Below are 21380 nucleotides of genomic sequence, written 5' to 3' on the forward strand. Positions count from 1 at the left end.
TTCTGAAACCTACCGCATCAGACTTCTGAAGCCTTTCTCAGACCTAATCCATTTTAATTTGCAAAGTTCAAAGGACATTTTTAAAAATTGTATTTTTTTGAGAAACATTCTGATGTGGTATTATGATGTGTAAGTGGGAAATCTAGAGAAAAGAGGAAAAAAATCAATGGGGGTGAGTCAAGATAAGCCTTAAAAAGACCAAACTGCACTGCAATGAGATGAAAGTTCTCCTTCCAGGCTCTGGAGCACGTGCCTGTCCCACGAATCACAGACGGACAGAGAGAAACATCCTTGCGCTAAAGCAGTAACATGTTAGGTTAAGGACAGCTTAAAGGTTAAGGAGAGCTTAAGGCTCAGTCAACCCCAAACTCCTCACCCACCCTATCTTCTTCTTTACTCCAGAGTGGGCTGCTTAGGGTTAGATAAGAAAGGGCTAAGTTCTGTTTTCAGAAATCTGTTCTTAAGGGAATCATGGGTTGAAGACCACTTTGGAGGCCTTTCTACTGCCCTCTAAGAGAATATTTATGTGTTCAACAAATGTAAAGGCACTTTGAAACCCATAAAGAGCCAGGTGTGTCTACTGGCATATAATTATTATGAACAAATCTGCCAATAATCACATCTGGAAGATCCCGAGATCCTGGTGCTGGGAGGGATGCAGGACACCGTGGTCTAATGCAGACGGGGAGCAGCACACGCAGGCACGAACCCCTGGAAGCGGGAGGACAAGGCATGAAATGAGGACACAGAGGTGGGGAAGCCAAGTCTGGGGAGGTGGAAGTAAGCAGTAGGTAAGGACAGATTCTGCCCACCTCCCAATTGGTGGATCGCTCACCTGGGTGGCTCCACCCTCTCCCTTGCTTGCCCGACACTTAACCAAACACCAAGTCCTATTCATTTTACCTCCCCAAGTGTTTTTTCCTCCGTCTATCTCACCACCACTGTTATTTCTTGCTTAGAGGCCTGCAGTAGCTTCCTAAAACTATGAAGCGTATACATGATGCTCTGATAAGCACCTGACTGCCCAGCTCCAGCTGAAGACTGCAGATTTTAACTCGACTCTCTACATACAAAATGATTTTGCAGATCACAAATCAGACCATTTTGGGTGTGTGTGTGTTTGGGGTGGGGGGGGTGTCTGGGAAGACAGCCTTCCCAGTGTGGAAGGATCTCTGCGCCTCCTGCCCTGCTCTCTCGCTCCTTCCTCCCTGGGGAAGGTGGTGACCTTGAGAACACATGTACTCCACCCTCTTTAGGGTCCTCTCTTTGGAAATTATTTGCCCACAGACAGCACAGGTTCCCATCTGCTCTTTCAACCTTGGAGGAATTTTTGAGTCAGGCTCTATCTGAAGCCCGTGGTTGTCCAATGGGACAGGGGAGCAGAGGCCTAATTCGGGGCGGGGGATTAGCACAACCTCGTGGCCCAGGTCTAAAGCCATCTGCTTCACTGAGCTTCAACCAGGAAGAAATCAGCTGATCCTGTGCACCTTTCTTCCCCAGTTTCAACACTGGACTGGAGATGGGCGTAATGTTTACTGACCCGCTAAAGCACCAATGGAGATCGTGTACCTCCTCTGCTTATAAACCTTCAGGGTCTTTTATTACATTCACAGTGTAATCCTAACTCCTCACCAATGTCTCCCCAGCCTCAGGAACTGCCCTCCTCTGCCTCTAATTCTTACTCTCCTTCACTCTTGACTGATCCCAGCTCCTAAGTTGGGGCTTCCATGCAGGCTGTTTCTTCTTCCTGAATAATGGCCTCGGCCCCCTACTCGCACTTTGCTTGGCTAATTCCCACTCATGTTTTAGTTGTCAACTTAGACATCAGCTCTTACAGAGGCATCCCCTGACCTCCCAGACTAGACTGGGGTTCTTTTATAAGTTCTAATAGCACCCATATCTTTTTCTTTATCACACTGCACTGTATACTGAAATCATTATGCTTTCATTCTTATTTTTTTTAGCTGTTTTAATTTTTTTATTGGAGAATAGTTGCTTTACGATGTTGTTAGTTTCTGCTGTACAGTGAAGTAAATCAGCCATATGTATACATATATCCCCTCTTTCTTTTTTTTTTTTTTTGCAGTATGCGGGCCTCTCACTGTTGTGGCCTCTCCCGTTGCGGAGCACAGGCTCTGGACGCGCAGGCTCAGCTGCCATGGCTCACGGGCCCAGCCGCTCCGTGGCATGTGGGATCCTCCCGGACCGGGGCACGAACCCGTGTACCCTGCATCAGCAGGTGGACTCTTAACCACTGCGCCACCAGGGAAGCCCTCCCCTCCTTCTTGACCTCACTCTCCCAACCCGATCCCACCCATCCAGGAGGTCACAGAGCACAGAGCTGAGCTCCCTGTGCTACACAGCAGGTTCCCACTAGCTATCAATTTTCCAAATGGTAGTGTGTATGTGTCAATCCTAATCTCCCAATTCGTCCCACCACCTACTGCCTCAGACCCCCTGTGTCCACACATCTATTTTCTACATCTGCATCTCTATTCCTGCCCTGCAAATAGGGTCATCTGTACCATTTTTCTAGATTCCACATATATGCGTTAATATATGATATTTATTTTTTTCCTTCTGACTTTCTTCACTCTGTATGACAGACTCTAAAAATCACATCTCTAAAAATGACCCAATTTCATTCCTTTCTATGGCTGAGTAATATTCCATATATAGGTACCACATCTTCTTTATCCATTCCCCTGCCATTGGACATTTAGGTTGCTTCCATGTCCTGGCTATTGTAGATAGTGCTGCAATGAACATTGGGGTACATGTGTCCTTTTGAATTGTGGTTTTCTCAGGGTATATGCCCAGTAGTGGGATTGCTGGGTCATATGGTAGTTCTATTTTTAGTTTTTTAAGGAGCCTACATACTGTTCTCCACAGTGGCTGTATCACTTGCATCCTTGGGATAAACCCCACTTGATCCTGGTGTATGATCCTTTTAATGTGTTGTTGGATTCTGTTTGCTAGTATTTTGTTGAGGATTTCTGCATCGATGTTCATCAGTGATATTGGCCTGTAGTTTTCTTTTTTTGTGATATCTTTGTCTGGTTTTGGTATCAGGGTGATGGTGGCCTCGTAGAATGAGTTTGGGAGTGTTTCTCCCTCTGCAACTTTTTGGAAGAGTTTGAGAAGGTGTTAGCTCTTCTCTAAATGTTTGATAGAATTTGCCTGTGAAGCCATCTGGCCCTGGATGTTTGTTTGTTGGAAGATTTTTAAACATAGTTTCAATTTCATTACTTGGGATTCGTCTGTTTATATTTTCTATTTCTTCCTGGTTCAGTTTTGGAAGGTTGTACCTTTCTAAGAATTTGTCCATTTCTTCCAGGTTGTCCATTTGATTGGCATATAGTTGCTTGTAGTAGTCTCTTATGATCTTTTGTATTTCTGTGGTGTCAGTTGTAATTTCTTCTTTTTCATTTCTAATTTTACTGATTTAAGTCCTGTCTCTTCTTTTCTTGATGAGTCTGGCTAAAGTTTTATCAATTTTGTTTATCTTCTCAAAGAACCAACTTTTAGTTTTATTGATCTTTGCTATTGTTTTCTACTTCATTTATTTCTGATCTGATATTTATGATTTCTTTCCTTCTACTAACTTTGGGTGGTTTTTTTTGTTGTTCTTTTTCTCTAGTTGCTTCAGGTGTAAGGTTAGATTGTTTGAGGTTTTTCTTGTTTCTTGAGGTGAGACTAAATTGCTATAAACTTCCCTCTTAGAACTGCTTTTGCTGTGTCCCATAGGTTTTGAGTCATCATGTTTTCACTGTCATTTGTTTCTAGGTTTTTTTAAAATTTCCTCTTTGATTTCTTCAGTGATCTCTTGGTTATTTAGTAGCATATTGTTTAGCCTCCATGTGTTTGTGTTTTTTACAGTTTTTTTTGCTGTAATTGATATCTAGTCTCACAGCATCATGGTCGGAAAAGATGCTTGATACAATTTCGATTTTCTTAAACTTACCAAGGCTTGATTTGTAATCCAAGATGTGATATATCCTGGAGAATGTTCCGTGTGCACTTGAGAAGAAAGTGTATTCTGCTGCTTTCAGGTGGAATGCCCTGTAAATATCAACTAAGTCTATCTGGTCTATTGCATAATTTAAAGCTTGTATTCCCTTGTTTATTTTCTGTCTGGATAATCTGTCCATTGGTGTAAGTGAGGTGTTAAAGTCCCCCACTATTATTGTGTTACTGTCGATTTCCTCTTTTATAGCTGTTAGCAGTTGCCTTATGTATTGAGGTGCTCCTATGTTGGGTGCATATATATTTATAATTGTTATATCTTACTCTTGGATTGATCCTTTGATCATTACGTAGTGTCCTTCCTTGTCTCTTGTAACATTCTTTATTTTAAAGTCTATTTTATCTGATATGAGTATTGCTGTTCCAGCTTTCTTTTGATTTCCATTTGCATGGAATATCTTTTTCCATCCCCTCACTTTCAGGCTCTATGTGTCCCTAGGTCTGAAGTGGGTCTCTTGTAGACAGCATATAGATGGGTCTTGTTTTTGTATCCATTCAGCAAGGCTGTGTCTTTTGGTTGCAGCATTTAATCCATTCACGTTTAAGGTAATTATCGATATGTACGATCCTAAGACCATCTTCTTAATTGTTTTGGGTTTGTTTTTGTAGGTCCTTTTCTTCTCTTGTGTTTCCCACTTAGAGAAGTTCCTTTAGCATTTGCTGTAGAGCTGGTTTGGTGGTGCTGAATTCTCTTAGCTTTTGCTTGTCTGTAAAGCTTTTGATTTCTCTGTTGAATCTGAATGAGATCCTTGCTGGGTAGAGTAATCTTGGTTGTAGGTTTTTCCCTTTCATCACTTTAAGTATATCCTGCCACTCCCTCTGGCCTGCAGAATTTCTGCTGAAAAGTCAGTTGAAATAACCTTCTGGGGATTTCCTTGTATGTTATTTGTTGATTTCCCTTGGTGTTTTTAATATTTTTTCTTTGAATTTAAATTTTGTTAGTTTGATTAATATGTGTCTCAGCTATGTTTCTCCTTGGGTTTATCCTATATGGGACTCTCTGTGCTTCCTGGACTTGGGTGGCTATTTCCTTCCCCATGTCAGGGAAGTTTTCGACTATAATCTCTTCAAATATTTTCTCAAACCCTTTCTCTTTCTTTTCTTCTTCTGGGGTCCCTGTAATTCAAATGTTGGTGCGTTTAACATTGTTCCAGATGTCTCTGAGATTGTCCTCATTTCTTTTCATTCTTTTTTCTTTCTTCTGCTCCTCCACAGTTATTTCCACCATTCCATCTTCAGGCTCACTTATTTGCTCCAGATTTGCTATATTTTCTGCCTTAGTTATTCTGCTATTGATTCCTTCCAGTGTATTTTTCATTTCAGTTATTGTGTTGTTCATCACTTTTTGTTTGTTCTTTAGTTCTTCTAGGTCCTTGTTAAACATTTCTTGTATTTTCTCGATCCGTGCCTCCATTCTATTTCCGAGATTTGGGATCATCTTTACTATCATTACTCTGAATTCTTTTTCAGGTAGGTCGCCTATTTCCTCTTCATTTATTTGGTCTTGTAGGTTTTTACCTTGCTCCTTCTTCTGTAACATATATTTTTGTTGTCTCATTTTTTTTGATGGGTGGGGCTGCATCCTGTCTTGCTGGTTGTTTGGCCTGAGGCATCCAGCACTGGAGTTTGCAGGCAGTTGGGTGGAGCCGGGTTTTGGTGCCGCGATGAGGACCTCCAGGAGAGCTCACACCGAGTAATATTCTCTGGGCCTGAAGTTCTCTGTTAGTCCAGGGGTTTGGACTCAGTGCTTCTCTCACAGGAGCTCAGGCCCGACCCCCCGCAAGCCACACAGTGCCACGACAAAAACAAGAAATGGGCAACAAACAAAAAGGAGCAGAACAATAACAAAGAATAAAAAATAAAATAAAGTTACAAAAATAAAACATATATTAGAAAAAATAAAAATAAGAATGAAACAAGAACAAAACAGGACCACAACAGAAAAAAAAAAAAAAGGCCAGAAGAGGCTCTGGGGGGCAGGGCTTAGGCTCAGGACCTCTGCGGCCAGAGGCGACCCTGGAGGGCAGAGTTTCAGGCCCGGGGCCAAGCAGGCAGGGGAGCCGCTGGCTGCGTTCCCCTCCGATCCCTCAACCCCCCGAAGGTCTCTCCCTGTCCGCGCTGATTCCCTCGCCGTGAGTGGGCCCTTCCGAGCGTGGGAACCCCTCCCCTCCCCCACATTGTGCTTTCTTGATTCTAGGACACATCTTTTTCACATTTAGCATTCTGAGAATTGGGTGGATGTTTCAACATATTACAATGTTTGGTGCACATATAATATAAGGTTTCCCTCTTCCCCTTCCCAAAGTCATACTTGTAATTGATGGCGCATCTTACAATTGATGCTGACCTCCTGACCCTACGATCAAGCTTAACGTTATAAAAGAGAGACACCTAGACACCGTGTGGCTCTTAGTGTGATACACAGCACCATATATGAGCAGCCCTGCCACGGAAACTGGACTGGAATCTGGACCCCATCCAGCCTCTACATCTAACTTCCGTTTATAGAAAATACAGGGGGACAGAGAGATACGTTAATGACACCCTGGAAATGCAAGCTACAAAATCCAGACTCGAGAAGCTCCATAAAATAAACAATGTGGCTTCTTTGACAAACAAACCTCGACGCTAAAAAACGGTATGGAGGGACTGCAGATTAAGAGCTGCAACAAAGGCAATATGGGGACCTTGTCTGGATCCTAATTTGTACAAATCAACTGTAAAAAAAAACTTTACGAGGTGACTGGGGAAATGTGAACACTGCATACTGTTACCTTGAAGCGACTGAAAACGGCATTGTGGTTATGTTTAAAAAAGTCCATATATATGGATATAATGTCTGATAACAATGCAAGATATGTGTGTGTTGGCAGCGGGGGGAGGGTGGAATGAAAGAAGATTGGGCCTGTGTTGATAAAATTTTAAAAAATTATTGGAGTTGTCTTAGACAACTCTCTTAGAAAAAGAGCCAATGATAATTTGTTTAATTTGCCTTCTTGTAGAGTCTAAGCTCCAAGGGGAGAGGGAGCGATTGGGCCTACCCTGTTCCCCACTACCACCAGCACAGTGTCTAGCATGTAGAAAAACTTCAGTCATTATTTACTAAACGGAAGACTGCTGCTCCAGACCACCCAATTTCCAATACAGATGTGCTCACAAAGCTTGTCTGAAGCTTAGAACACACTTTTTTTTTTTTTTTTTTTGCGGTACGTGGGCCTCTCACCGTCGTGGCCTCTCCTGCTGCGGAGCACAGGCTCCAGACGCGCAGGCTCAGGGGCCATGGCTCACAGGCCCAGCCGCTCCGCAGCATGTGGGATCTTCCCGGACCGGGGCATGAACCCGTGTCCCCTGCATCGGCAGGTGGACTCTCAACCACTGTGCCACCAGGGAAGTCCATATTTTTGAATAGAATAAATATTTAGGAACATAGCAAAGTTTCCAATTATAGAAAAGACTGCCTCTAACAGGATTTCAATGACTGCCCTCCCCAACTCCAAGTTATAATGTTAATTTTAAGGGAAAAGGGAGTCTGAATTTCAATGTGCGATACCAGGCACGGACTAGAGCCTGGTGTCAGGATTAGAAATAGGTGGCAGCTGAAGGAATGGGGAAGGCAGAGGGCTCCTGCAGCCAGGCAACTAAAGGCTTCTGTCTTGCATAAAGGCACTCTCCTTACCACAGGTTCTAACAAGGGAATGCGTTTCTCTAGAGCCATCAATGAACAGATCCTTAGAACTGTAAAAGATTCCTTTAAGGAAGTAAAAAGTGATAAGGGATTGGAGATGAAGACTGAGGCTGGTCTACCACCACCTGGAACTGCAGAAGTTGAAAACAGCTTCGGGTTTTGTTTGGCAAGAAAGAATTAGCCAATCCCTGAAAACTAGTTTTAAATGCCGGTTTCAGCTCTTTGGGGGCTGTGATTGTGACAATCGGATGTCCCTGTGATGTCAAATTCCTAAGGAAGGTAGATGTCAAAGTATTATTAGATTCAACCTCCCCCCACTGACTGTGAGAACAAGACTGAGAGACACAACAGCAAATCCACCTGAAGTTAGTTTACTTCATAATATGTCCAATTTTGCTTAAAAACCCAGGAAACTTGCGGGGAGAAATATAATCTGGGATATCCTTCTCCCAATCTCCATATTGTAAGATGCCTGTGAGTGTCAAACACTTGTTATTGTAATAACTATATGCTTGAGGCACCGGCCTGAGGGGAAATGTAGGTTTGGGACCCAGAGGGATCTTATATTAAGCTTCTATTTCCTCCTTGGTAAAACGGAGGCATTAACATATAGACTGTAATATAAAGCACCCAGCACACTACCTGGCAGAGCAGACAGTCCACAATCAGCAACTGCTGTCAGCCTCACTGTAACTGTCATCATCAGCATCATTAGAAGCTGTACATCACCCTGTACCGTTCTCTTTCTCAGAGGAAGAAACTCCAAGACAGACTTTTCTCCTTGACACTTTTAAATAATTTTTGGCATTCCTATTTTTGTCTTTAGCTTGTCCTTTATAAAAGATAAAGATAAAATCTGGAAACACCATTCCGAGAAGGGTCTGACCAACCTCAACTATGCTGGAATGATCACTTCTTGGACTGTTTATTAAGTCCCTCTGTATTGCTTTTTTGTTTGTTAAACAAGGACCCATTTACGGTCCAAATGCCTGTTCTCCTTTTCTGATCATCACTAGGTGTTTCTTCAATCTGTACTACATGTTAGGCACTTTAAAAAGTAAAAAAGGAAAGGAACTGTATTACAGTATAAAATAGTCTCTTCACTAAAAGTCAAAGTACAGAGTAGTTTTAGCCAAGAAAAAAAGTATTTATTGTCATTTAATAAAAATAATGAATGAAGTGGCCTCCGTCATTACGGATGGCACCTTCATGGCAAGCAGGTGGGAAGAATCACAGCATCAGGGCCGGGGTCAGGGAGCAGAGGGGTCAAGGGTGACACTGACACGGCAGGTGCAGCTGCCGTCAGAGGACCTGGTGTGTGCGAGGCATCGCGTTAGGCCTTCGTTTAGCTCACAATAAACTTCCAAGATAAGTATTATTTCACTTTACAAAAGAGGGAATAGGCTATAAGTTCGTAGCCCAAGGTCCTACAGCTTACAAGTGTCAGAGGCTCAGTTCCCACCCACGGCTGCCGGATGATAATATTCACATCTTCCTACCACCCCCTCTGGGCCAAGAGAGGATTCATTTCCCTGGACTGTACCGTTCATGGAACCACGCACGGCACCAACCTGCCCAGAGACCTGGTGTTTAGATACCTACGTAGGAAATATGGAGAAGGACCAATTTAAAATGTGAAGTCAATTACCTGCTATACCCAAGAGTCAACCAGTTTCTCTAAGACACAGCAGACAAGTACGTACCATGATATCTGCTTCCCTTGTGGCGTATCGAAGGTTCGGATCTAGCCAGTACATCAGGGATTTAACCTGCTCAAAGTTCAGGAAGAGCAGGAACACCAGGAACAGGAAGTAGAGCACGCTGAGCCCTGAGGGAAACAGAAACATCCTCAAGTCGGGGAGAGAGCCGGTGTCAGACACACAACACACACCGGGTTCAAATTGCTCATGGCCCAAAGCGCACACTGGTGCTGTAACATGGGCTGTGGAGACCCCTGTGACAAGCTGCTGGTCTTTCCTTTTTTTTTTTTTTTTTTTTTTTTTTGCGGTACGCGGGCCTCTCACCGCTGTGGCCTCTCCCGTTGCAGAGCACAGGCTCCCGACGCGCAGGCTCAGCGGCCATGGCTCATGGACCCAGCCGCTCCGTGGAATGTGGGATCTTCCCGGACCGGGGCACGAACCCGCGTCCCCTGCAGGCGGACTCTCAACCACTGCGCCACCAGGGAAGCCCTGGTCTTTCCTTTGATGAGAGTCTGACATATGGTCCTAGTTCAGACCGAGAGGAGTGAGTAACCCTCTCTGAGAAGAGGATGCCGACGCTCTCATCAGCATCAGGAGTGGCAGACCATGGGCGAGAGCGTGGAGGAGTAGGCGTGGCCTTCAGGCAGGCAGAGGCGAGCAGGCAGGTCCCTGCAATGAGGTCTAGGAGCCAGCACGTGGCTGGGTGCTGGCAAAGAGGGGCCCACGGAGCAAGGCGGCTATGAAGCGACGGTCAGGGCTCGGGGCCACGGTGAAGACTGCAGGCTTGATCTTAAGTCAAAGAAGGAGCACCTGGGCTTCCCTGGTGGCGCAGTGGGTGAGAGTCCGCCTGCCGATGCAGGGGACACGGGTTCGTGCCCCAGTCTGGGAAGATCCCACATGCTGCGGAGCGGCTGGGCCCGTGAGCCATGGCTGCTGAGCCTGTGCGTCCGGAGCCTGTGTTCCTCAATGGGAGAGGCCACAACAGTGAGAGGCCCGCGTACCGCAAAAAAAAAAAGGAAAGAAGGAGCACCTGACGGGTTTCAAATGGGGAAATAAGATGATGTAGGTAACATTTCAGGAAGTGGACTCTGGTCACTGGGTGGCGAGTAGACCGGAGATGGGCGAAGCCAGGCAGACAGGCCAGTTTGGGGTAGGGACAGACAGGTGTGGAGGCAAGAGGTGGCCCAGGGTCACTCATCCCCATCTTACACCCCAGCTCAGTCCCTGGGGGCATCACATCACTGTCACATCATGTCGTAATTGGTATCCTAATAATCACCCCATATCATTTAGAAAAGACAGTTAATAATCTACTTTAAGAAGGCAAAAGCCAAAAAAAAAAAAAAGAAGGCAAAAGCCTGTAAAGACATTTTAGAAAGACTTGAGAACCAGCCACCAGTGGTTTTGTCACTTCTTTTCCTGCTAGAATGAAAATGCGTATGTAGGACATCTAGACGCTGTGATACAAATGACCTGGGACCACAGTACCCCACCCAAAGTGGGCTGGCACCATTCCCAGGGAGCTGCTCCAGAGGAGAGAATGTCCGTGGCTGAAATTCTCCATAGCGGCTATAGCACAGGCCTTCAGAAGGGGCCTCTCCCAGTCCTCGGGGAGCTCGGGGGGCCTGAGAGTAGCACGGCTGACTCAGTCATGCATCCCAGGGCCCAGGGCTCACGTGTTTTTAGGCAAGCTTATATGATTACCTTCTTATATATTAGGTACCAGCTACTTTTACAGATTTTCACTTCAAACACCCCCCACTACACCCTTTTGAAATAATTATTTTAAGACAGAAAGAAGGTGTTTGTGGAGCAGAAGGCTCTTAACCTAGAGTTCACAGTTGGTCTTCAACATCGCTGAAGCCCCGGATATAATACACAGAACTCTGTGTGTGTGTGAGAGAGCATGTGTATACTGCGAAAGGGTCTATAGTTCTCATCAGGTTATCCAAGTGTTCCATGATCCCAGGGAAGAAATAAAACTGCTCATTACTCATGATGGACCATTTGAAATCGGAAAAACTCAGGTGTAGCCAACTAGCTAAAAAGGACATAACTTCAAGCAGCAATATTAAGTTCATGAGCTCTAAGTATAACGCACCCAGGACTATCTTTTAAGAAATGTAAATGAATCATGCACTTCTCTGCAAAAGAAAAAAAAAAAAAATCCTCCCATGACTTCCTCCTGCCCTTCCCAAGCTGTGTGGGGTCCCATCTGTGCCCAGCTCTGCCTCTCTCACTACTCCCAGGCCTGCTACCCTCCGGCCACACTGACTGGGGACACACACTTCTAGCTGGGGACCACTTTGACAGTCTTGCCTTAGCCTGGCCTTCCTCCCCGCATCTTTGCCTGGATCCTTCTTTACAGGAGGGTTTCTGCTTAAGCACACTTCCTTCAAGCCACCCCTCACCTGAAAGTGAAAGCGGCTACTTAGTCACTAGTGCCTCTTGTGGTTTTAATAAACTTCCTAGCGCTTCGTGACATCAGCTATTTTTTGATTATTGATTTGTTTCACAGTGTGTTTGCTATAGCTGCCCTCCCTGCCGGGGGCCCCTCCACCTGCAGCCTCCGGGCCAGAGCAGCCGCCCACGCAGAAGGACTTGGTGAACACCTGCTGAGCGAACGACCAAGATTCATGACTAAATTCAAAGAGATTTGCCTATAATCTCTGAAGGGCGAAAAATAAACAAACTTGAGCCAAATGTCCATTTTTCGGTCCTTTTGCATAAGATTAAAATTTCTGAACCTTGTATAACTTATTTGACGATTATTTAGGTAAGATGAAGCCAATATCTGAAGTTCTGAAGATATGCTTTAAATCCACTCAAGTGGTTTTACTCTTTGGACTAGAAATCAAGTAACCATAAGAGATCCAACGTTTATATGAGATGCTTATCACTAAACCTTAGCTCAAATCAGGGCTTTTTGCTAAGACTTCTCTTTTTCTAAGCTCTTTCCCATTCACAACACTGGGGAGTTTGCTGGGGTCTCAGTCCCTCCTGGATGCTGATGAGACAAACGTGCTCATACGATGCATGTGAGCTTGCACCAGCGAATAGCAACGTCAGGAAGAACAAGCCACATTCCCTCGTGTCAAATCCTGTGCATTAACAGACAACAGCATGGGGGCGGGGTGGTGACAGGGGCAGGGGTGGGGGCTTGAAACAGTTCACGTGTATGAGAATTTCAGCTGTCACCAGCACTTTTTTGTGGCAGAGCATTTTAATAAAAAATTGATATCAGGAACACCAAAAAGTAAAAAGTTATTAAGTTTTACAGTAGAGTGGTAAGGAAAACTGCTATAATATACAGAAAAAGATTTGCTTCAAGTAGAATGGATTTTTAAACCAACTAATGGGTAACTCACCGAAAACCATTCGCCACAAGGCCGGATGAGGTCGAGTAAACGGACCTGCAGAGATAACATTACAAGGTCAGACAGACTGCTTTCAAACCAAGACTAAAACAAAGACAGTGATGCTGATCTCCACAGAGATAAAGGGTTAAAAAAAGCTCTCCACTGTTAAATTTTTTTTTCTACATAAATACTCTGAGGTCAAAGTCTAAGTTGAAATGTTTTATCCACATTGTAACAACCATTCCCCACAATTGTAACAGGCATCAATCTCAACAGAGGCTTTTTTTTAAGCTTAACTCAGATCATAATTTCCCGTGGACACAATGTTATAACAGCGAGTAGGTCACCAGGCCAGCCTTTAACTGTATGTAATACTTACTGGACATTAACAAGAAACCTCACAGTCCCCCAGGAGCTACTGGATCGTGTGTGTGTGTGTGTGTGTGTGTGTGTGTGTGTGAGAGAGAGAGAGAGAGAGAGAGAGAGAGAGAGAGAGAGAGAGAGAGAGAGAGAGAGAGAAAGAGAGCGGACACTGAGGGGCTCTGACAGTAAAAGAGAGAAATACCGTGCCTGGAAAACAAGTGCAATGGGGAGTGACACTGAAAGCAAACTCTAGGACAGTGGAACACGCTGATGCAGGAGCTTTTGATCATGTCCTGTGGTAACAAAATACCTTTGACTAGCTCAGATACACAGATGCAGATTCCACGGGAGGGAAACCAAAGTTTCACGGGATGAAATTTACTCTTACTACAAGTGATACAACAATACTCTGTCTTCTATTTTATTTCATTAAAAAAAAATAATAGAAGACGAACGCAAGTAAGCTGGGCCTTGATCTGTTAAACTGATTTACCACCAACTGAAGGGTTACAGCTCGCAAATATTGACCATTGTCCTGGAGGGCACCTGACCTATTTGGGGCTGCCCACGCCTTCCTGCACTTGGAGGATTTCTAGCATTGTGATCCCGTATCTCCAGAAGAGATGTCAGAGCTGGCTGCACAGCTTCCTTATAAGCGGGTCCTGGTGCTTTCGTCGCACCCATGCCAGACAGCATCAGGAGCGGGTGACAGTGGAGGTAAGTGTGCAGAGCTCTCCCCTCCCTTTGGCCCAGGCCAGCAGGGACACTAGTGGGAGGTGGCACTCCTCACACTGATGAAGGTGGCACTGGCGACTGTGGCACGGGCAGTTCCATTTAGAGTTCTCTGTACACGTGATGGTGGGACAGACTGTAGCCAAGGCTCACTCATTAGACCAGGCCTGGGTGATGTGCCGCCAGCTCCTAGAAGCTTAGCTTGGGGCCTGGTTTCCTAGCCCTCCTAGGATTCCTCCAGCCAGTCAGTCCATCACAGCTTCTGTTGCTTATGACCAGGAATCCTCTCTGCAGCAAACGTTACATTGTAAATTTTATTCTGGGACTCATTCTAAAGGGCCCATCTCTTCTTAAAAAGACCACACTGGGGGCTCCCCTGGTGGCGCAGTGGTTGACAGTCCACCTGCCAATGCAGGGGACACGTGTTCGTGCCCCGGTCCGGGAAGATCCCACATGCCGCAGAGCGGCTGGGCCCATGAGCCATGGCCGCTGAGCCTGCGCGTCCGGAGCCTGTGCTCCGCAACGGGAGAGGCCACAACAGTGAGAGGCCCGCGTACCGCAAAAAAAAAAAAAAAAAAAGACCACACTGAAACATTCTAACTGCTTTCTTTGGATGAATCAAGTTCATTTTAGTAATATCAGTTACAAGTACCTCCACCCTCCAAATCGATTCAGTTTCTGAGTTTAAATGAGGAGAGATCAGAAGATGAGTTAAGTTTGAGGGATTCTACTTTATCCAAAATAATATGGTGTCTGAGTTTTGGATGGCAAGTTGAGAGAGCTCAGATAAGTGAGGGATTTTTCTGAAAGTTTATCTGTGTCTGTTCGATTTCTGAGGTCTGACAGCAAAGGCTCAGACAGCACGGGACACCTGTATTCTTTTTAATCAGCTGTTTTCTCAAAAAAGGCACAGCAAAGCATAGAAACCAGAATCCCCTCCCAAGTAACATAACCTAGTTAAATTTCTTCACAAGTTATTGGAAAACTGATGGCTACATTTGTCTTCTTTTAAGTAATTTTAATAGCTTGACTTGTCACCAGGAATGACTTGTCTTATGGTAGCAGTTTGGTTTGCAAGCATTATTTCATCCAAACTACTTTTTTTTTTACATCTTTATTGGAGTATAATTGCTTTGCAATGGTGTGTTAGTTTCTGCTTTACAACAAAGTGAATCAGCTATACATATACATACATCCCCATATCTCCTCCCTCTTGCACCTCCCTCCCACTCTCCCTATCCCACCCCTCTAGGTGGTCACAAAGCACTGAGCGGATCTCCCTGTGCCACGCTGCTTCCCACTAGCTATCTACTTTACATTTGGTAGCATATATGTGTCCATGCCACTCTCTCACTTCGTCCCAGCTTACCCTTCCCCCTCCCTGTGTCCTCAAGTCCATTCTCTACATCTGCGTCTTTATTCCCGTCCTGCCCCTAGGTTCTTCAGAACCTTTTTTTTTTTTTTAGATTCCATATATATGTGTTAGCATACGGTATTTGTTTTTCTCTTTCTGACTTACTTCACTCTGTATGACCATCCAAACTATTGAATTAACCCCTCAGACATACGTGGGACCCCTATGGGCTTTCTCTATGACTTCTTCTTACAAGGTGAAACTCTGAAATTTTATGATTATTTGGCTTGCAGCAGAATTCCATGCCCAATCGGTACTTGGCAGTGGGGTGGTGAGAGGACCACCATCATTCCCATTTTATAGATAAAGACACTGGGGCATAAGGAACTCACCCAGGGCCACACGGCTCACAGGACTCCACGTCTGAGAGCCCGTGTGCACTTTCCCATCAACTGTCGGAACGGGGCCAGCTTGGGAGGGGGAGGAGGGAGGGGAGGAGTTGACGGGCTGAGCCAGGACTGTCTCCGGGCCAGGAGAGGGGCAAGAGAGAGGCAAGCTAGTGAGTGGTGTTTAGCGCTGCCGCAATGTGGACTTGATAAGCAAGGTGAGGGAGAAGGCAGGGAACTGATATGCGTTCCCGCGCGTCACAATCCACCAGTAGAAAGGCCTCCAAAGCCTTCGTCGGCCTTTGGTTACTTTAAGAGCAGCCTTTGGAAAACAGAACTTGGCCCTTTTTTTTTTTTTTTTTTGCGGTACGCGGGCCTCTCACTGCTGTGGCCTCTCCCGTTGTGGACGCGCAGGCTCAGCGGCCATGGCTCACGGGCCCAGCCGCTCCGCGGCATGCGGCATCTTCCCGGACCGGGGAACGAACCCGTGTCCCCTGCATCAGCAGGCGGACTCTCAACCACTGCGCCACCAGGGAAGCCCTCGGCCCTTTCTTATGTCTAACCCTAAGCAGTGTGCTCCAGAGTAAATAAGAGGATAGAGTGGTTCGGGAATTTGGGGTTTATGGGGCCTTAAGCTCTCCTTAACCTAACAGGTAACTACTTCAGCCCAAGGTATTCCTCTTTGTCCGGCTGTGATTCCAGAGACAGACACACGTTCCAGGGCCTGGAAAGAGAATTTTCATCTTACTGCACTGCAGGTTGGTTTTTTAAAGGCTCATCTTGACTTGCTGCTACTGAATTGTTTCCTCTCTTCTCTAATATCCCATTTATACATCATCAGTGTTTACTTCATAAATGTTTTGCATAAAATACAATTTAAAAAAAAGTCCTTTCTGTCTTGCATTTGATCTGAGGAAGGCTTCAGAAATCTGATGCGGTGGGTTTCAGGACAGACAGCAGAGCACCAAGGAGCTCTGTCCTGAACCAGGGGGTGAGAACAGATCACTGGGCCCTTTTGCCTACAAAAGGCAAGATAAGGCCCTGGAATGTTAGGTGACCTTTCAGTTGCTAACTTTAAAACCCAATCCAGGCCTTACTTCAGTCATCTAATCTGTCCTCTTCTTTCTGAGAAGAAATTCTGAATGCTTTCATGTAGTATTTCCAGAAGTACATGCCTGTAGCTTTACTCACAAAGAGTAGCCTCTTCACCATCAAAGACAACAATATTGCTGAAAATACTATCTTGCTTTTTAAAATATCAAGGATGAGGCTGGCGTTTTCCTGTATGAGAAGCCTTGATACTTATGCTCACCAGGTCGCCCACACTTGATTACTCTGCTCAAGTCACCCTGAAAGCCTCCTACAGCATCCACCTGCCCAGGTGAGTATAGCCTTCCCGGAACATTTACCTCATCCCAGTACCTTCCCACAGGTCTTATTCCCCAGCAAACTATTTTCTCGGTGGTCTTCCCACCGACCAGTGTTATGGCCAGGACATCAGTAGGAGTGACCCATCTGACGGTGGGCTTCTTGTCTATACTTTATTTCTTATTTGGTAAAAGCTGCCTGGAAGAGTCTGGGTCTTCAGTTCAGTTATGCAGGAGAGATGGGGAAGGTGTCTCAGGGTGGTGATGGAGAAGCAAGTGCTGGTTTTATTTACAAAGGTGGTTTTCTTACAAGGCACATTGAAAAATTACATGTTTTACTTTCTCATCAGCCCCTATGTCTAGAATACATCATTTTCAATCAGATATTAAGAGCAAGTTTTATTTCAAAAGAAAATAGAAACCAAATGACTTTGCCTTGAGAAAGCAAGCATTTAAAACACTTCCTCTGAAGTCAAAACATAAGATCACAGCTTGACTAGCCAGCAACCTATTGTCATATCCACGAATAAGGAGTTCCAGGGATCAACCCTAGGGAGGCAGGATCCTTTTAACCAAAGTCAAAAGCTGCATCTTCGCAGCTGCACGTCTGTGCCTTTGGGTCCTCTCAGTCTGCCTCTTCTCTTTATTATCTCTTTTTCAGCTTTATGTGGTATAATTGACAAATAAAATCAGGAGATATTTGATTTGTATGATTTGAAAGTTTAAATTCCTCTAGGAAAAACCTAGAAAAGGTGAATAAAATTATCTGTAAGCAAATTTCAAACCTAAGAAAGAATTTTTCTACAAGAAAAAGTAGTGGAGTGGGAGACAGAGAATGGGGGGACATAGTACCTTTTTTTCCCTCATTTTTATCACCTTCATGCCTCAAGGAGATGTGATTTGCGCTATCTCAGCTCAGGGAAATCAGAAGAGGCCGAAGGAGAAAGGGAAGGATAAGCGCAGGAAAATCAAGAAATATTAGTTATCTCACTCTCTTCAAAATACCTTGAAGAAGTGCTGAATGGTGCTACTCTTGCAGATGAGGAAAGGAAAAGAAAGGGCTAATCTGTGAACTTTTTTCCTGGCAGATTCATTCTTAATTCAACATATATTGATTGAGAGGCCACTCTGGGCCAGGCACTGGGGGTACAGGGTAAGGCTGTGGTGGTTTGGGTCGGGGTGTGTGTGGGGGGAAGGGCAGGAAGAGTCCATGGAGGCCCTCAGGAGCTGGAAAAGCACACAGAAGTCACCTGTTGAAAGAAATCTCACAGCCAGCTGGAGATGCAACAGGTTTCTAAATTTCACTCCAGTGACAGAGTGATGCAATTGTAATTACACTCCAATGACACAGTGGCATAGTTAAAATTACACTTACACTTGAGTGTCAGTTGCTATAAGGAGGTGGACGTGGCACTTAAAATATTTTTTTCAAGGGAACCAAAAGAGAGAGAATGGGAGAGAAGACAGCAGGAAAGAAGTGGGCGTAGGTAACTGACCCTCTCCCTCCAAGGTCTCCCCTCAGGGTCTCTCTCCATGTCTGTTTGTAGGACTGAAGGAAGGAACTCTAGACCTCACCCCGCCACTCACTCTGTTGACTGTCAAATGAAATTCTGAGTCTCCACTCCTCCCCCATGTAACTCAGGGGTAAATTCTAAGCCAACGGAGGTTATCCTGTTTCTCTTTTATTCTTTCAGTCAGTGAAGATCTACTAGAGATCTATGATGTGCCTCTGATGTCCTCCAGCCACTGTAAACGCCTGTCCTCAGGTCTGCCTGGAGCAGAGGCATGTGGCCTAAGCCTAATCAAAGAGGAGTGAGGGCAAGTGTGCTGGGGGGTTTCTAGAAAAGGCCTCTTCACTCTTAAAAAGATGCATGGGAAGACGTGACCTCCTCTTCTGTTGGACACTGTCTGTGACTACATTTCAGCAGTGCAGCAGCTGTCCCAAGACCACGAGGGCAGCAAAGCACAGGCATCTTGCTGAAGATGGTGGAGCAGAAACAGGTAAAGAACCTGGGTCTTCACGTGTCACTGAGCTGCTGAAGTAGTCAACCCTGAACCACTCTATCTCAGAACTTCTTGTAATGTAAGAAAGCAAACATTTTATTTATCCTTTAAGCCATTTTGAAAGGGGTTTCCTATTACTTGTGGCCAAAAGCATCCTGTTATAAACCTCATAGAGAAAGTCAAGGGCCTTCTTTGCTATCTAGACTCTGTACAAAAAGAACCAGAGGGCCCCTCCTGTAGGAATTGATCAATTCTAGTACACTGACAGCACACGTAAACTCACAGACATACGAGACATATGGACACAACCAAACTTAGGCCTATACTTAAACATTCAGGGCAGCCTTTACTAGGTCAAGGATAAATGCGTTTGAAGTTGCCAAAACAGAGCCATTCTGGGAATGCCATCCGCTGCGGGCACTTCCCCAAAACTGCCTTTCAAGGACAAGGCAAATGCTGGGCTCCATTGCTCCCATTCATTCCATTACTTAATTTGAGAATCTGTGCCAAGGGTGGGGAGAGAGGAAGAGAAGGTGATGAGACTGGAACAAGAAGAGTCGTGTCCGTTCCACTCGGTGAAGCATCATGGCTCCTGAAAAGGCTGTAGTCTGAATGCCAGTTGCGGGGGGCAGCCACATGCCCAGGAGTACCCTTTCCCAGTGCCTGCCAGCTCCCCCATCAAATCTATGGCGCCCTCCAAGGCCACCCCTAATTTAAAAAATATTCAATAACAGCATTCTTTAATGTGGAAAACTTACAGTTTTACTAATCTGATGTAAAGTGTGAGCAAACGGCTCTTTGGAGAACAAGGCTGACACTGTTTGCTTTGTACACGTGGCTGCAAGACAGTCCCTCCAAGCGCTGCTTCCCTAACGTCCTTATCCTTCCTGCACAGAATGCTGAATGGACTTTGTCCTTTTCTAAATCTGAGCCCTTGGTTTTGGTGGCGGAAGGTTCAGCTCAATCCGCGGGCTGACATTTGGGCTCCAGAGGAGCAAAGGCACAACCACCGCCGCTGGGCGTGAGGTCCGAAGCACACTAGGCACAGGCCAACTCAGGCCCTAAGACTGCGCTCCTGGGAAAAAGAAAAGCCAGAGACTGACAGAGAGAAGCAGCAGCACAGGGAGATAGAAACATGTAGAAGACAGAGGCGGAACACCTCACGATGGGCCTCACATGAGAAAAGGCCAGGACTCCGCCGAGTACAGGAATGTGTGGGAGCCGGAGCCGTAACATCAGGCCGGCATCAGAGGCCGGGTGGCAGCTCAGCGGTGACTGACGGCCTTGGGTTCAGCTTCCCGAGCCGTAAACGGAGCAGACTGAACTACATGAGCCCTGTGGGTCCTCCCCGCTTTGTGTGTATCACAAAGTCCGGGCAGCCAGGATAAGAAAAGCATGAAACAAACAACTTTTATCTTTCCACGAGGAAAACAAAAGCCCAGTCCCATCATGAGAGACTCAGCCAGGTAAGTGGATATGGAAGATTAGATGTCTTCATGAAGGAAGAAGAGGACAAATCAGCAGAAATCACGCAAAATGTCACGTCCAACAGATTTAATCCCCCAACCTTCAGGGCTTTTGGAACCTTAAGGAAAACAGCTGCGAACAAAGCCCCAAAGCCCAGCTCCTGCCAAAGCTCCGCAGAAGGGATTATCTGTAAAAAATCACGGCTATGGAGACACTGATCTCTGAGAATCCTCAAACTTCCAAAACGGCTCTCAGAAATAGCAAGTTTAAATTTTTCAAAAAGCAGAAAAGAAACCTCTGAAGCTGTGAATAACTGGGAAACAGTTAACACACAGTCGAGGAAAGCTGGAGGCTTGAAGAACACACATACCTTTGCATTGATCAGTTTCCTGCACACGTACTATGTTCTGATTGACTGATTTAAAACTAAAAATTTAAAAAAGGATGGTAGGGCACAGACAAGATGAGAAACAGGAATAGAGAGCACAGAACAATAATGTTCATGGCATCAAGGGATGGCCGGGAAGTAAGCAGCAGAACTTCACAGGATACGGAAGGTAGAAGGCTGAGGGGGGTGACGGTGACCACTACCTGAACTGTCACCTACTCACCTTCCCTGGGGACTCTGGTGGCCATAGACCTTGTGTTGGTATCAAATCTGAGATGCAGCTCACCATCTCCTTTTTCTGGGCTGTATTCTTACTCCATCTTTGTAAGGCCAGGTTCTAGAGCTCAGGGGGACCACCCACAGCCTCTGGTATTTTCAGTGTGTGTAAGAGGCTTGATGCCCCAAGTGGCCACTTAAGTTGCAGAATAGCACAGCACCCTTGAAAGAAAGGATGGGCTCCATAAGGTCTAAGCTCTCCCTAAACCTAAAATCCTGAGATTTTATGTGAAGGAAGTGGTAGGAAAAAGAAAGTTGGCAAATAGCTAGAAA

At 45.4% G+C, this 21380-nt stretch overlaps 1 protein-coding gene across 2 annotated transcripts in view; it reads right to left on the reverse strand.

Moving 5' to 3' along the window:
• The window catches only part of PTDSS1 (phosphatidylserine synthase 1), a 65063-nt gene that overhangs the window by 28787 nt on the left and 14896 nt on the right, over window positions 1-21380 (reverse strand). For both annotated transcript variants that reach the window (XM_067711720.1, XM_067711719.1), the window contains exons 3-4: window positions 12780-12824; window positions 9415-9539 (exon numbers count right to left, since the gene is read on the reverse strand). In XM_067711720.1, the coding sequence (XP_067567821.1) occupies window positions 9415-9539; window positions 12780-12824 (170 nt within the window). The remainder of the gene's footprint in view (window positions 1-9414; window positions 9540-12779; window positions 12825-21380) is intronic.

Source organism: Pseudorca crassidens, chromosome 17 (assembly GCF_039906515.1).
Source record: "Pseudorca crassidens isolate mPseCra1 chromosome 17, mPseCra1.hap1, whole genome shotgun sequence".
Taxonomy (NCBI): domain Eukaryota; kingdom Metazoa; phylum Chordata; class Mammalia; order Artiodactyla; family Delphinidae; genus Pseudorca; species Pseudorca crassidens.